Source organism: Toxotes jaculatrix, chromosome 17 (assembly GCF_017976425.1).
Source record: "Toxotes jaculatrix isolate fToxJac2 chromosome 17, fToxJac2.pri, whole genome shotgun sequence".
In the NCBI taxonomy this organism is placed as follows: domain Eukaryota; kingdom Metazoa; phylum Chordata; class Actinopteri; family Toxotidae; genus Toxotes; species Toxotes jaculatrix.
The window spans coordinates 14965547-14980981 of record NC_054410.1 but is presented as its reverse complement, the minus strand read 5'-3'; the positions used below and the strand labels follow the sequence as shown (position 1 = coordinate 14980981).

Below are 15435 nucleotides of genomic sequence, written 5' to 3'. Positions count from 1 at the left end.
CCTCAGCTTCCTCTTCAGCTGTTGGTGGGATCATACTGCCACCTTCTGGACTAAAGCTGGTAAAAGATATGAATGAATGAAAAAAAGTAATAGTATTTGGTCTATCATTATTATTATTATTATTATTATTATTATTATTATTATTATTATGACATCTTTTTTCTAAATCCGGAATACCAAAGTAATTAAATCATCCCTTTCATTTACACTTTATTTTACCTTTAGCATTTAATTACATTAAATTTCGTCATCTTTCGTCATCTTATTGTACACTATGGTATTTTCCTGTCTCACTGGTTAAACATCTGTTGTCCCGTAGTAGCTGTACAATGTGGCCAATTAAAAATGTGGTCAATTAAAAACAAACAAACAAACAAAAAACAAAAAACAAACAAACCTGTCCCAGCTGTAGGGGCGCGCAAATGGAAAGTTTCAAAAGGTGGATAACGGACAAAGTAACTGAAAAGGTAATGTTTTTGAACTGATAAATAAAGGTAAGCAAAAGTTTATCCAGCTCATTTTCTGAGTTCATGTCAGTGATAAGGTGAAGAATAAAAGGTGTGTGAAAGAGACACAACACTCATTATTGTACATATCTCCATGTGTTAACAATGATGCTTTATATTTGTACTCCCACCGGTAAAAAAAAACAAAACATAGACCTGTTTTGTTTAGAGTCCCAGTCACATAACAGCCAGAAGGGAGTGGCATCTCAGGAGTGGAATTTCACTTCCTGTACCTCTCAGGTGAGTCACCAAGGAAATGTCGTCGTTTGCTTTGGTTTTTGTCGACATCAAACGACTCGCTTCTACTCGGAGAGTTTCAGTGTTGTAAAGGTTCAGATCGGTCTGTGAGTGACTTTGTGGAAGTTTTCAACAGTCTCTCGGTGCATATATGGAAGTCAGGAGTCGGTGAAACATCATTTTACTGAAGATTGTTGAAAAGAACCGAAGTGTTATTTCCTCTCTGCGGCCTAAACACCACATGAAGTTTCGTTTTAAAAATAATAAGTGGTAATTTTATTTTTATTTATTTTTTCTACTGACCTAACTGCTGTTACAGGTAATCTCTGGATATTATTTGTGTGGAAATCTTTACGGGACTTTAAAAAAAATGATTTCACACCTTAAAGGACAATTTGGAGCATTTGCGCTCCTACTCTTCATGTTGTTTCTCGACTCCACTGGTGGCCAGCAGTTTGGTGAGCAATGTCTGGCCAAATTCAAGAACGGTCGGGAGGATTTTGTCCTAGACGCCGATGAGTCGGTGAAAGACGGAGCGACCTTCATTTCTTCGCCGAAGCTTGATCGATACAAGGACTGCGTGACGGCCTGCTGCAAAGAGCCGAGGTGCAATGTCGCCCTTATGGAGAGAGGAGATGAGGAAGGCTTGGTCAGCTCCTGCTTTCTCTTTGATTGTCTGTACAAACAGAAATACGCCTGCCGCTTTGTTAGGAAGAAAGGATACATCAATTATATCCTGGACTCCGTCTATGACAGTTATCTCGCAGTGGATCTTCCCCCAAGTAAGAGCACAAATTCGTATAAATATCCACCTACACAGAAAGTGATCCTTTTTTTTTGTATTTTTTTAATCATAGAAGCTTCACAATGATGCGTGTCACTGTTTGTCATGAGGGAAATCTTGTGTGTAGGATCACTGTGATTAGCTGTGCTTTCCTTATAATTATTCAGTTTGCTTTATTTTCAGCTTCATCATCTGCTGAGGGAAATAACAGAGAAGTTCAAGTTTACCTTTAGGGGTTCCATAGAAATACTCTGTGGCCTTACCACTTAATTAAATCCTTTTGCGTCTGTTTGTTATCTAGTTTCTATCCAGTTTGTTATCAGGCCACAGGTTTAGGGCAGAAACCTTCAGTTCAGCATGTTCACACACGCCCAGCTGTGAAGGCCTCCTGGTACAGGTTCAGGTTTCTTTTTCTTCGTGTGTTGCAGCCCGTCATCTGGAAATATCACTTATTTATACTCAAGTTATTGTAGAGCTTGTCTATATGTGATATACACTAATCGCATGTGTCCCTCCAGATGAATCAGATCATCCACCGGTGGCCAATGGAGGCCTGGACCGGGTGGTCCAACCTCAGGACAGTGTGACACTAAATGGCATCGAGAGCAAAGATGATAAAGGGATTGCGGCCTGGCAATGGCGTATGCTCACTGGATATCCTTATGCAGTGGTTGAGGTGAGTGATGAGACAAACCGATTTTGTCATTTAATTGAAAACCTCCCAGCACTGATGTAAATAAAAGTCTTTTTTTTTTTTGCCTTGTAGAAAACCAACTTTCCTGACCAGATTATCGTGTCCAATCTGTCGTCTGGGTTGTACAAGTTCCAGCTGACCGTCACAGACACCATCGGGCAATCAGACTCAACCCAGGTCACCGTCCTGGTCCTTACTCCCGAGCAGTCTGAACGTGAGTATTTAAGATGAGGAAACAACATATTAATTTAACTATAACACCTGTTTTCTTCTGTTTTTCTTTGAATGAATTGAAAACTTTCATTCCTTTGGCCGCACGACACATTGAAAATCCAAATCCCCTACAAATATAGACTCAGAGAGGGTGAGATTGAGCACAAACATGGTTGAGTTTCAGTATAAAATGTGACTCATGTGATCACTGTATTTGTTGACATATCTTTTGGCTTATTCAGAGTCACTCACCTGTGTTTAATGTTGGGCCATAGTTTAAAAAAGTTTCCATTATCCTTAAATCATGCCCATAAAGCTCGAAATATGAATATGTGATTAAGTTGTGTCTAATGTGTTACTTCAAGTCTTCTTTTTTACACTACAGATTTATTTCTCAGGAACTTTGCTCTGGCATTGCCTGGCATTTGTCACAAGCGTCAGCCATTGTATGTTAACTGTGATCAAACCTGTCACGGCACGCTCGCCCAATTCCTGTGGACTGAATGACGAAACATCATAAGGAAACAGAGACATAAAAGCTTGTATCATAGGAAGATTAGACCAGATCTGATATTTGTCGGTAAACAAAAAGAACTCGAGTACAGAACAAGATGCTTCTTTGTCACGGAAGAGCAGTTTGTTAAATGTTGTCTCTGGTGTGACATCAAGTGTCTAAGTATCTAGGTCACTTCCCCTGCAGACACAACACAGAAAGCCACTGTGAAGGTCCCTTGATACACCACATTTATGTGCAGTGTCAAGAACTTCTGCAGAAAGCAGAAGCGAGCAGAGCGGTTGGTGTGGTTTTTACTGCTCCCCTGCTGCAATCCCACTCTCTCCACCCCCGACTCAACAAAACCTGTCAGTCTGGTTTCAGCTTGGGTTACAGCCCAAACGAAGACTCCAGTCACCATTGCGATCCTCTTCAGTACTGATTAAAAGTCTTAATGTTTTGAACCTTTTAAAAGTACCTTATTTTGCTCAAGGTTGTATTTGTCAGTTGCTGGTTGATTGTAGACTGAAGGACAAAGGAAAGACCTTGAAGCATTCAGTGGTTCAGTTACCCATTAACAGCTTGTGTCCTTAATGATGCAAGGAATGTACATCAGACGAATTTGCATGAGCATGGCAGTGACTCTACATGTCAATGCTGCCACATTTACTCAGCAATAATGAAAGATTTGAATAATGCCTTTGTGAAATCAAAGTCGGTGATAAAAATGTGAGAACTTGAAAATGAAAGTACAGTTTACACTTCCTTAATATAATTTTGCAGTCTTTGTAATGTCTCGCTGTCTGTACTTCGTATGAACACATTACATGAATCATCAGCCACATGCAAGACAACTTGCTTGCTTAGCCACAGTGACCACTGAAACATCACTTCTTTTTTTCTCAGTCGCATTTCTCTATGCAGGAAAACTGCATGTGTAATTATGTGTCTGTCTACAGTAATACAGACACAAAAAACAGGATGTTAGGACAAAATGCAAAAGAATATCTCACCAAATTATGGGTCAGATATGAGACATGATCGGACAAACTGGCTTGTGGATAAAAAAAAAAACAAGTGGTACTTTGTTCAGTGTCTAGCAAGGTTTTCTGATTAACATGAAATCTGTATTTTAGAATACTTCTGAGGAAAATTTGTGTGCTGACATCTTTGCTCATTTTCTAACTAGATTTTTACCATCAGGAAGCCTTAGTGAGAGAGCTGGGGATATTTCTTTTTTCACTGAACTGAATTTACTGCAACACTAACTCAACCATGTACGTGAAATAACTGTGTGGGGAACTATTCAATCATTAACTCTCAAACTTGGACTTTTTGGTAGCAAATCCAGAGAATTTCCTCCATTAATGTCACAAAGAAGTGGTATATAGAGGTCATGTTGTTGTTAGAACATGTTGTAGGAGGCCTAACAAAACACAGACTGGGATTATTAAAATGGGTTTGAGTTTCAAAGTGTTTTCTTCAGATTTTCAGGAAGCATAAGCAGCTATTATAAATTGTGAAATTGAACTTAATCCTTTCTGTGTCCCACCAGACCACTGTATGGCTCCAAAGAAGGTTGGGCCATGCCGCGGTTCTTTCCCTCGATGGCATTACAACGCCGCCTCAGAGAAGTGTGAGGAGTTCATGTTTGGAGGCTGTAGGGAGAATCTCAACAACTATTTGTCCAAGGATGAGTGCATGAAAGCCTGCTATGGCTCAGGTATCTGTGCTCTACTCATACACATGTAAAATTTGTATTTTATTGTCATTTTTAACAAATGATTGTATTTTAATCTCATTTGTTTATTTTTCTTTCAGAAAAAAGTGGTATTACTGGGAGAACTGGACTTGTTCCCACAGATCAAGGTAGGTGAATTCTGAAATTTGGAAATTTTTCTCAGTCCTTTGTTGAACGAGTAGAAAGCGAGTAGAACGAGTAGAAAGTGAACCAGAACAGTAAAGTTGACGGACAGCTAAACAAATTAGAACTTGCTACAAAGCTCTGTAAAGCCGGCGGGAGCTGTGGATTCGGGTGATAATTCCTTTCACATTGTGATTTAATGTATTGTTATTATAAAAAATATTGATCATCCTTTAACAGTTGTAGTGCAATACAAGTAACAATTCCCTCTGTGTTTGTGTGCCACAGGAGAGAAGTGTGGTGCCCCCTGTACCACAGAGCAATTCACCTGTGCTAACGGTTGCTGTTTGGATCCAGGCCTGGAGTGTGACTCGTCTCCACAATGCAGCGATGGTTCAGATGAGCAGAACTGCGAGGACTGTGAGCAGTGACTATGCAAACTAGGCTTTATTTTCATACAGTCTAATGGAGTTATCAATGTAGAAATGATAACACACTGATAATAAAATGTTTCCTCAAAAGACACACTAACTTGAACTATGTCCTGTCCGTCTACAGTAAACAACAAGTTTCGAATTCTACTGCAAATTCCATTGGATGAACAAAAAGGTGATTTGAACTTTCAGGCTTTTTTTTTTTGTAGATCCACTCTTTCCAAACCTTTGACCTTGATCATTTTTATTTCTTAGAATTTCAGGTAAATGTAAGACCGTCTTTCCATCTGTCTTCACTGTCTACAATCTCACCCTCCCTGCTCATTTCTTGGTGTTCACAGTGCGCTGCACAGAGCCTCCCAACACAGGAAGTTGCAGGGACAGTTTCACCAAGTGGTACTACAACCCCATCCAACAGGACTGCTTCCGCTTCAACTATGGCGGCTGCCAGGGAAATGAGAACAGATTTGACTCTAAGGAATCCTGTATGAGACTTTGCCGTGGGGTAACAGGTGGGTTTTTTTTATTAACTACAAGCAGGGGCATTTAATGATAAATGCGTCCTGGTAAATTAACATCCTGTTTCTACCACTAATATGTCAAATATACAAAATAACAGAATACCACACATCCCTAACCACGTTCACACAGACACACTGGTGAGTAGCCTCACACAAAGGCACTCAAAGATGCTATCATTTTTCCATATTGTCACTCTCCACCCAGTCCAGTTCCCACACATGAATTTTTAATGGTATTTTGCTTCTTGTTTATGACAACATTTCCTACCTCCACAGGCTATTATATATAGCTGATTTAATCATTGTTTTTATATTAACGATGGATCAAATGACTACATGTAAAAGGAAAGGGGTTTCTTGTGGTGATAAACTCTGCAGACTGTAGTTTCTCTCAGCTCTGTTGAGTATTTTATCATCTTCATTGTTTTGGTTTTATGTTCATCATCTCACTCACTCTCACTGCTCTCATCAGTGTATGCTACCTTCCCAGCACAGGCTAATGGCAGACAGACAAAGGTTGTAACAAACTAGTGAACATTTAGCAGTTGAACAACCTGATATTTTCCTTAGGAGTTGGTGGAGACCAAAACAGAGCTAAAGGGAGAGTGAATGTTGGACTTACATTCATCATGTGAACACCGCTCCAAATGAATGATAACGCTGCTCCATGACCTCTGGATGTGGAAGTACGCAGCTGAACAATTCTGCCATTATCAGCTTTCTTCTGCTGCCCCCGAGTGGCCAAAAACATTTATTGTGGGTTTAATTTCCCTTCTCAGCTGAGTGCAGTTCAATGAGCTGTTTTGATGTCTTTCATATGGCATGTACCATAGAGTAGAGAACAGAGTTTTAAAACTTTATAATATCTTCTTCTTAATTTCAGAGTCGGATGTATTTGCAAGGAAGGGGGAATTTGACCGCAGTGTGTCTGAAAGCCAGACAGGTATACTACCCTTCATTTCTTACATTCTTAAAAGTTCAAATTAAACCAAATTCGTTTCTCTTCCAGCACACTGGGTTGCTGAAAACAGCATTTCATTTACTGTTGTAATCCTTCTCAGCTTTGTGCCCTCTTGTGTTCTGTCTTTGAATGACCAGCCACTGAGTTAACTTTTAAATATTTATTCTTATTAATTTTACAGGTATTATAGCAATAGCTGCCCTCCTGGGCCTAGCTGTCTTCATCCTACTGTGCGTCCTGGTGGTCTGCTTCATGAAGGGAAAGAAGAAGTCTTCACAGCACCAACGCGTGCCTGTCAACACCGCCCCAGTCACCTCGATAGAGGACAGAGAGCGTCTGGTCTACAACAGCACCACCAAGCCCATTTGACCCCCCCTTCCCCACACACACACACACTCTTCCGAGTTTTCACCTTTGACCCCCATCCTGGTGGTGAATGATGCCAGTTTCCAGAGCTTTTTATTTTGTCCATACATGGATGGGTGTTTTGTAAGGGTGATGTGCGCAGAGGGCAGAGTGTCTTCAGTGATGAAATGTGATGTCTGATGATTTTACTTTTAGCTTGTATTTAATGCCGTGAGCTGTTAAAATGAGTTGTTGTTTAACAGTTTGTACTCAGGTTAAAAAAGGGACGAATCTTCTCAGTGTGGAGGTAGATTACCACTGGAAATCATTGGATCAGGTTAAATTCATAAATATGTTCTAGTTTTGTTGTACTTGTTTCCATTATGTGATCCGGTAGTTGCCAGTGACCAGTTATTTTTAAAATAAGTCAGCTGTAACATCACTAGGTCCGTGCTGGTCTGTTACTTCAAAGTAAGAGTCCAGGTTCTTTTGCTTTTTCTTAAAAGTGAACTTTTTTGTTGATAGATGCTGTCACATGGTGATTCCTTCAATGTTCTGATGTCTAGCTTATTAACTCTCAGATTTATTTTTATCCTGTTTTATACATTGTTGTTACATTCTACATTGGACTATACATACATGCACAATGTTGTACATAATCTTAGAATTTTGAAAAAGTACTATTTTACTTGAAGAGTATTTTTGTCTGATTTCCCAAGTGTTTTTAGAAAAAGCATAATGCATACATTAAAATGCTTATTGATACCTTATAAAGCTGCCTTGCTGTTGAATACTGAACACATCAGATGTTTGTACATATGTCCTGATGTAATTCTCTACAAGTTCAGAAGTATGGTGTTTATACTAAATAAAAAATATTAGCTCAAAATGCACTGGAGAGTTTTCTCTATTTATTAATTTATTGTAAATGTTTAAATGTCAGGAAGTTTTCAGTTGCTATTGAGTTCAGTGTGACTGACTACTCAGCTTTAAACCCTAAAAATGTACTTCACACATTTTGACCCACTAAACTAAACTAAACTAAACTATAATGATGTGAGCCTGTTTAACTGTAATTGTAAAAATATTCTATGATTGTATAACCAACATCAGAAGGTTAAAAGTTTCTTTTTCCCATTTCCCATTTTAAACCTCAAACCTTACCCCCATTGTGACTATATACACTGTTATTGTATTGTGTTGTTTTAGCAACATAGTACAATATAATAGACTTAATACAGACTTTAGGACAAAATAAGGAATACTTCTGTCCATGTCCTTCCTAAAAGTTTTGGTAATACAGCTACTTGTATTAATATATTCTTTTTTCTTTTAATATGATCTGAGCTACAGCCATAGATGTGCACCACCCACCCACACACAGGTTAAAGGCATTATCCTGTTTTCGCCAGCAGATGGCGACATTGATTTGTTAGATGTTCACTTGCTGCATTTGCAGCCAGTTCAGATTACTTAAGGCAATATAAACTGAATCTTGTTAACTATAAAATCTTTGGCTTATTCAGAATCAGTTGGATTGCACTTTTCTTTTCTTTTCTTGCCTTCCTTCACTTAGACAATACATTTGCCCATCTTACTGGAGCATGTTCAGTCCATTACACCTCTGCGTGTCAATTAAAGCTATATTATCACATTGTGCTCACTGTTTCAGTAATGGTGTCCAGCATATTGCTTTCTTAACAGCCTGTATGGGGATCTTGAGATAATCTCCAAGAAGAGGACAGAGAGTGGGGCCACGCAAAGCAAAGCAAAGGCGGCCCCTCTCTATTTATAATCAGCCACATAAATTAGCGCCCACCCAAATGATTCACTGAAGCCATCCTTTGTAAGCCCCGCCATTCTGCTGACCTGACCCTCATAAATGTAATTGGCAGGGTTACAATTTGTTATGTCCTTTCACAAACCTGTCAGTGGTTTGCATACGTATCCCATGAGGGAAAGTAAAGACACTTTCACGGAAAAAAACATTCACAGCATTTTGTTTATTTACCATCTTTTTAAACCATCCCACACTGAAAGAAATGATCGCCACGCCAGATGTTAGTGTGGGAACACCTCTGACTTTCACCAGACATGGCCTGTCAAAAACAGGCGGTTCTTTGTGGCGTTCACTTGCTCCTCGTAAAGTAGAAATTCCTCACATGAGTTGCCAAATCAAAAACGAGCTTTTTCAAAAACTGTAAACCTGACTTTAATGTTCATTCCTTCACTTCGAGGTACTTATTCGTGTGTTTTTGCTGGGAAGTGACAACCGTGAAATAAACAATAAAATGCATCCTGTGACAACAACAATCATTCTTTAACCAACAAAGCAGTAATATTGGGCGATGAATGTTTTACCATCCCCAGTCATAATAAGCGAGAACTCTAGGAAATTTCACATTCTGCTTGTGGCGTTCACTTGCGTTCGCTATCATCACCGAAGTTTATAAATATCCGACAGGTATTGAACGCAACATCACTTCTTCGTAGCTCTTCAAAGATGCAGCAGTGTTTGGTCGGCGGTCGCAGTCCGAGCGGATGATCTGAGTTTGAATGCGTGTGTCTGAGCGGCTTGTAACATGTGAAAAGAAGAAACTAATGGAGTAACGCAAAGGTTTACGGCAAGAAACTACGGAGAAAAGTTTTACTGAGGACGAGAATCGCTGGAAGGAAATAAGTTGGCGTTTTCGGTACGTGAACTGCTTTTGACAACTTTTGCCAAATCTTAGCTAACGTAACATTAGCTGTGATAACAGTTAAGCTACATGTCAGAGGTGTCTCTCCTCTGCGCTTATTCCGTGTTTTTTTTTTCGTTAAGAAACAAATGTGCATTTTATTAGCTTTGCTAGCCGTGCATTGAGCTGTCGATAAAAAATACAAAATAACAACATCAACAGCATGAGGCTGAATTTACCTGCGCGCAATTGCCCCATCGCATCAAAACAAACAAATTAAAAGCACCACAGAGAGTCTGAGTTTCAAAGTATTCAAAAATATATGACTGTATTTTGCTTAAGATTCCGCCCAAGACTCCTCTTTAGTGTCCTGTACACATGTAAAACACATTCCTTATCATGAGCTCCACCATCGACGCTGCATATAGATTTTAGGTGCATTCCTGCTTCATAAAATTTCACAACATCTAAGCTATACGCTCTGAAGAGGGCAGGAGTTTCAGTCAGATAAGTTATGTTTGTCTTTGACACCAAACACTCTCAGTTGAGTGAACTTTGATCAGCTGCTGGACTTTTCTTTCCCTTTTCTTTTTTAGGGAATGAGATTTTTTTCCATTTAAGCACTAATGTCAGACTTGTGAGAAAAAAACTCATCTCCATGCTGCAGTTGAATCATTTGCCATTTCCTCTTTTCCCTCATCCAATTCCTCCCCCCTGTGGTGCCCATGCTTGGCCCCACGAAAGGCAATTGTTTTTTCTAATGAGCACCCCGGTGAGACACAGGGAGGTTTTAAATGTAGGCTCTTCGTAGGTCAGTGACTTTCCCCACCAGCTGCTGAAGAAGAATGGGGACAAAATCAATCAGTTACCAGTGAAAAGTTCCATCTTTTACCCCTTTGACCTCACTTGACCTGTCAGACAATAACCCCTCAACTTCATTTCAGATAAATGTTGCTTCAGTGCGATGAACAGCGCCCTTTCTTCCAGGTGGTCCAGACAGGAAACTGTCTAAGTGTGTCTTGGAGCTTAGAGTTGGCACTTGATTCCTTCTTCCCGAGTCTTGGTATGCTGCAGCTGTGATAAAATTACCAGAGCTGCAGAATGAGAGGGTGGTTTCAGTTCTTGACATCATATAACTTCCATAACCTGCATCTGAGCTTTTCATAAATCACCTTCTTTGCTATTCAGTGGTTATACACTTATTTGATCCTGCCTAGGGTATACCTGGATCTCATGAGACCATAAAGTTCCAGCTTTTGAAAGTTACAGCTAGGATTACACTGTGAGAGTTAAAGGTTGACTTTAAACCTGACCTGAAGATGCTGTGTGTTTGTTTGAAAGTGGAGAATGTGTGCCGTAAGTGATTTAGCATTCCAGAAAAGCCAAGGGAGGTCAGATTCTGTTTTTGTTGTTCTTGTTATGATGTCGACAAGCTCTCACGAAGGCATGGAGCAGTTTGTCTGCAGATGTGGCGTAATGCACCTTTAAATGGGGACAGTGAAATTCTTTTTCAAGACTTGGAGTCTGATTTCCCCTCCAAGCACTGCCGGACACTATGGAGGACAGCTTACCGCGCAGAGCTTTGACATTCATGATTGTTAAGAACTGGGAGTCTTTACATTTTATTTCCCTGATAAGATGCCACTTGCCAACTTCACTTGCCAGGTATGCGTTCTGTGGTTATAGGTCATTGGTGGGGAGGTGAAAATAGCTATTTCTCCTTTTTCAGCACAGCGGGGAATAATTATTCTGCCATTAAAGGCTATTTTGGCCGGGGAGTACGTGTACCATATGGACTAAACTCCTCACGGTGCCCCGTGGGTGTTCATTGGGGTGGATCACTTGTTGCCACATTTAAGCAGCATGCTCAAAAATGCAGTGAACTAAAATAAGAGGCTCATATGTTGTGTGCCTCTGGGAAGTCACGGGTTAGGACAGCGCCTTTGTAGAAGCTGTGGATTTGATTGAGATGAAGAGAGACTGTCAGGGTTTATTGTTTTCCCCAGTGAATGAAAAGCTGTTAGTCTTTTAAGGCCTGTGTGTCAGGGGACAAACTGCAGGAGTTATGTGGGAAAGAGGGCACTCACAGAAAGGCTGTTTGTCAGGGGTTGTTTTCTGTCAGGGTAGACAGGGTAAGAGGGTAAGAGAGAGGTCATGCAAGATAAACATGGCACCAATGCTGAAATAATAAAGAGTCTGTGTCTCAGTTGGCCCGTAGGACCCTGAACCTCTGCCTGCCGTGCCAGGTTGGATTTTTATTTGTTCTGAATGTAAACAGACTGATGGTGTCCTTAAGAAATCCACCCCACCGTGTCTGACTAGAAGACATCCCAGGGGACTTATGTCATACTTCCAGATTCCCGCAGGCCTTGTTGGTACAGACAGTGAATGCAGCATGATTGTGTGATTGTGAACTGAGAAGTGCAGCAGGAATTCTGGGGATCATTTTTAGCTTCTCCTCCCATCAGATTGTTCTGCATGAAGAAAAATCAATCTGTGTTGTTAGTTATTGCACAAAAGGTGCAGCTGATTAACTTCCTTTTTTGGATTCAGATGGTGGATCCAACTTGTGTGTCATTGATTGTTTACATAAATCACTTGGCAGTAGGGCAGCTGGTGGATGGGTGTTCCCTTTGGAGATTGTTAGAATAACTCATCAGGATTTAGATGTAAATACAGTCCATTATTTGGCAGCAAACTTGGTATCAAGAAAAACTTTTTTTTTGGTTAAATATGGTGTCACATCCTTATTGACATGTCTGTGTCCCTATAACACTTCCTGAGGAGACAAAGAAAGTGACATGTCTACCTGATAGCAGAAGTCTTGCTTTCCTCTTGCTTCCTCTGTAGACATGTTCCATGGTTTCGCTTCTCTCATAACCTTGACAGGCTGTCAGTGGTGAAAAACACTCCACATGGTCATCACTTCCCAAAGATCCTTTTTCCTTTAGCGTGTCAGGCCTGAGGTCTGGGTTCAAGGTACATGTTTGTCTACATGTTATTTTTCAGCGTGAGTCTTTTAACACATTTGCGGTGGTTACTCAGTATAAATTTCCTCTTTATTTTCACGGGTGCTGTATCTTGGCCAGCATCTGTCCCCCTCACTCATCTGTTTGTTGTGTTTTAAAGAAAGGAATTCAGGCTTTGACTGCCTGGATCAGTGTAAAGCCTGGCAATTAGAGGAACAAGGAAGTTTATCGGCCTATCTGAAGAAGTGATCCATTGCAGGTCTTTCTTTTAATAACTATCCGATTCGCTCTTGTAGCATCTGTCTTCAATTAAGGGGCAAGTTGCAGATTCCCATGCGGGAGGTTCATGCTGCGGGTAATGCAGTCATCAGCTGTGGGAACCAAATGCTCTCCATTTGTGTGAAATGGCAGCTAGTTCAGGCACAGGTGGCGAGCTTGGCATGAATGATAGCCTGTATGTAGTGTTTCCTCTAGGACTGGAAATTTGTCCTTGCCCCCTCCCTTGGAAAACAAGGATTTTGAATTGCCATATGTCAGCAAACAGGAAGTGAAAGTTAATGAGTTACAATTGTTGAATTCTGTCCACAAGTGTTGAGATTGTGGGTTACACGGCTTTACCCTGTCCTGTTAGACATTTCCAAGCATTTCACTTCCTCCACCCACTCCGTCTTTCTACACCTACAGCTTTCAGTAAGACACTGGAAAAATATTTATAAGAGCTAGACGTCTATAGTATATCTGGGTTAGAGCCCATTATTCCTAGTCTAGCCTTTCATTGACCAAAGGAAGATTAGCATAGTTTTGGTCTGGTCAGTAAGCGAGGTCAGAGGATTTTATTAGTTCAAAGCCTGCCCCCTCAACATGAATACTACTTCTACAGGTTACGCAAACTAGTCCACCACTTGAAACTCAATTGGCCAAACTTGGTCAAAGGCTGTTTGAGGAGGCTTCATTCTTAAAAAAAAAAAAGTAAATGTCATTGTGGCAGTGCTACGTCGACTGAGAGTGAATCAGCATCTTACAGCATTTGTTTTCTTTTTTGTTGTCAAAGATACATTCAGATCTATGCTCAAGGCAAGGCGCACCAGGTTTAAAACTAGAAACTTTATTTGCAGTTTACAGACATAAAATATTGTATATGAGTTAAAATTTTGCTTCCACTCTCACAACATTGCCATATGAGTCCAAAATAATAATTGCCACAGTTTCTAGTCTACTAAACAAATTTTCCTTCAGTACAGGCTGCAGCTGCAGGGACTCCAAATGTACAGAACCAGCTCTGTGACTTTTCTCCTTGCATTCCTGCACATCTTAATTGGCGAAACTCCTGGCAGTGGGCTCTGTTTGGCCTGGGCTGGCCTGGGCTGTCAGTTCAGCGCAGTGGCCGGCAAATGCACTAGGAACAATGCCCATCTTAATCCCCGAAGAATTCCTGCTCCTCAGATCTAGCTGGCCCAAGAATGTGATGTTTAAATGGCCGGAGGCACACCAGGAATCACAGGGAGACAAGTTCTCATGCACAGTCTTCCATGTTAATTTGCTATAAGGAGCCAGAGAGGCAGTGATGTGAGAAACTGGCAGCATAGTGGCTCCTGGGGGACGAACTTCATCATTAACAGTACCAGAGCTTGGCATGAGGGATTAGAAAAATACATACCACAAGGGGCTGAACCTGTAATCTCACTGGACAGTTACATCAATAATGAGAGACTTGTTTTGATGTGTCATGGATTTATTTGTAGCTCCAACCAACTCACCTGTGATTCCTTAGTGATTTTATGTAGCTGGCATTCATAATTATATTAATACCTTTTACCAAAGCACTTTGAATTGCTGTTTTTGAGATAATCTTCAATTAAACATGTTCATTAGTACTTATATAGCTCGCAGTGGCAGTCCCAAAGGTTCCCAAATCCAAAAACATTCACTCTGTAGCTGCTAAATCTCTTGAGTGTCCGTTCATTGGAAGTTGGACTCACTTCTGCCCTTTTTCTACTAGCATGAGCTCATATCACAGTGGCCCCTACATACCTCAACCCTGGTTACACTATATATTACCAAGTGGCTGGCATGAGCTAATGCAGGGCAGCAAGCAGGGGAATGGGAAGAATTTCCCTTTTATATAAGACCTGATTACAGTGGCTGGCTCTTGCTTTCAGTGAGCCAGGCCAGTCAAGAAAACATGAGTGATTTACAGTAAAGAAACCAACTGTGTTTTTAATACGATGCCACCAAAGATGATAAATATTGCCGTGCTGTCTGTACTGTAAATCCTGTGGTTCTGTTTGATCTTGTATGTTTTGTTTTATCAGCTCCAGAGGCCTGAGTGCCATGCCAGAGGGGTCCCATTCTGCTCTCCACCAGGGCCCAATGGGGGAAGGTAAGATCAATGCAGTTATATTCAGTGTAGTCCACGCTCTGGTAATTGCTGCCTATGAATTGACCAGTCTCATAATATAGAGTTTTAATGAGTTGGATTATTCCTGGCTACCCAGGACAGTATGCTAACATGACACAGAAGTACAGCAGAGGTGAATGGAAAAATGCTGGAAATGGAAGAACAGAGGAAGTGTAGAAGCTTGGAGAGGCGGCGCTGAGAGAGCAATGAACTCCGCTCCTACAGTCCCAGCTGGCAGAGAGGCCCTTTGTGTGGCTGTGGACCTGAGCCAGCCCCCTTCATACAGCTGAAATCCCTGAACGCTCGCACATCAAACCAGAATGTGTCAGAATCACCGA

General features: G+C 40.8%; 2 protein-coding genes across 4 annotated transcripts in view; both read left to right on the top strand.

The window, feature by feature from the left end:
- The first annotated feature begins 746 nt into the window (after window positions 1-746).
- spint1a (serine peptidase inhibitor, Kunitz type 1 a) lies at window positions 747-7945 on the top strand. The gene is made up of 10 exons (XM_041060969.1): window positions 747-1525; window positions 2046-2203; window positions 2294-2435; window positions 4483-4650; window positions 4749-4796; window positions 5080-5211; window positions 5350-5400; window positions 5567-5737; window positions 6630-6689; window positions 6889-7945. The coding sequence occupies exons 1-10, from the start codon at window positions 1114-1116 to the stop codon at window positions 7074-7076; spliced, it is 1530 nt and encodes a 509-aa protein (XP_040916903.1). The 5' UTR covers window positions 747-1113; the 3' UTR covers window positions 7077-7945.
- Window positions 7946-9556: 1611 nt separating this feature from the next.
- Window positions 9557-15435, top strand: part of LOC121197094 (pleckstrin homology domain-containing family G member 3) — a 30609-nt gene continuing 24730 nt past the window's right edge. For 2 of the 3 annotated variants that reach the window (XM_041060495.1, XM_041060493.1), the window contains exons 1-2: window positions 11297-11395; window positions 15012-15079. In XM_041060495.1, the coding sequence (XP_040916429.1) occupies window positions 11322-11395; window positions 15012-15079 (142 nt within the window). In that variant the 5' untranslated portion in view covers window positions 11297-11321. Of the gene's footprint in view, window positions 9746-11296; window positions 11396-15011; window positions 15080-15435 lie in introns of those variants that run through there. The other variant, XM_041060494.1, reaches the window with a different exon arrangement.

Bases quoted from the DNA above. Each gene is read 5' to 3' on its own strand.
- spint1a (XM_041060969.1), top strand. From the start codon at position 1,114: ATGATTTCACACCTTAAAGGACAATTTGGAGCATTTGCGCTCCTACTC. The intron at 4,651-4,748 runs GTATCTGTGCTC...TTTTTCTTTCAG, and splicing joins GAAAGCCTGCTATGGCTCAG to AAAAAAGTGGTATTACTGGG. The intron at 6,690-6,888 runs GTATACTACCCT...TTAATTTTACAG, and splicing joins TGTGTCTGAAAGCCAGACAG to GTATTATAGCAATAGCTGCC.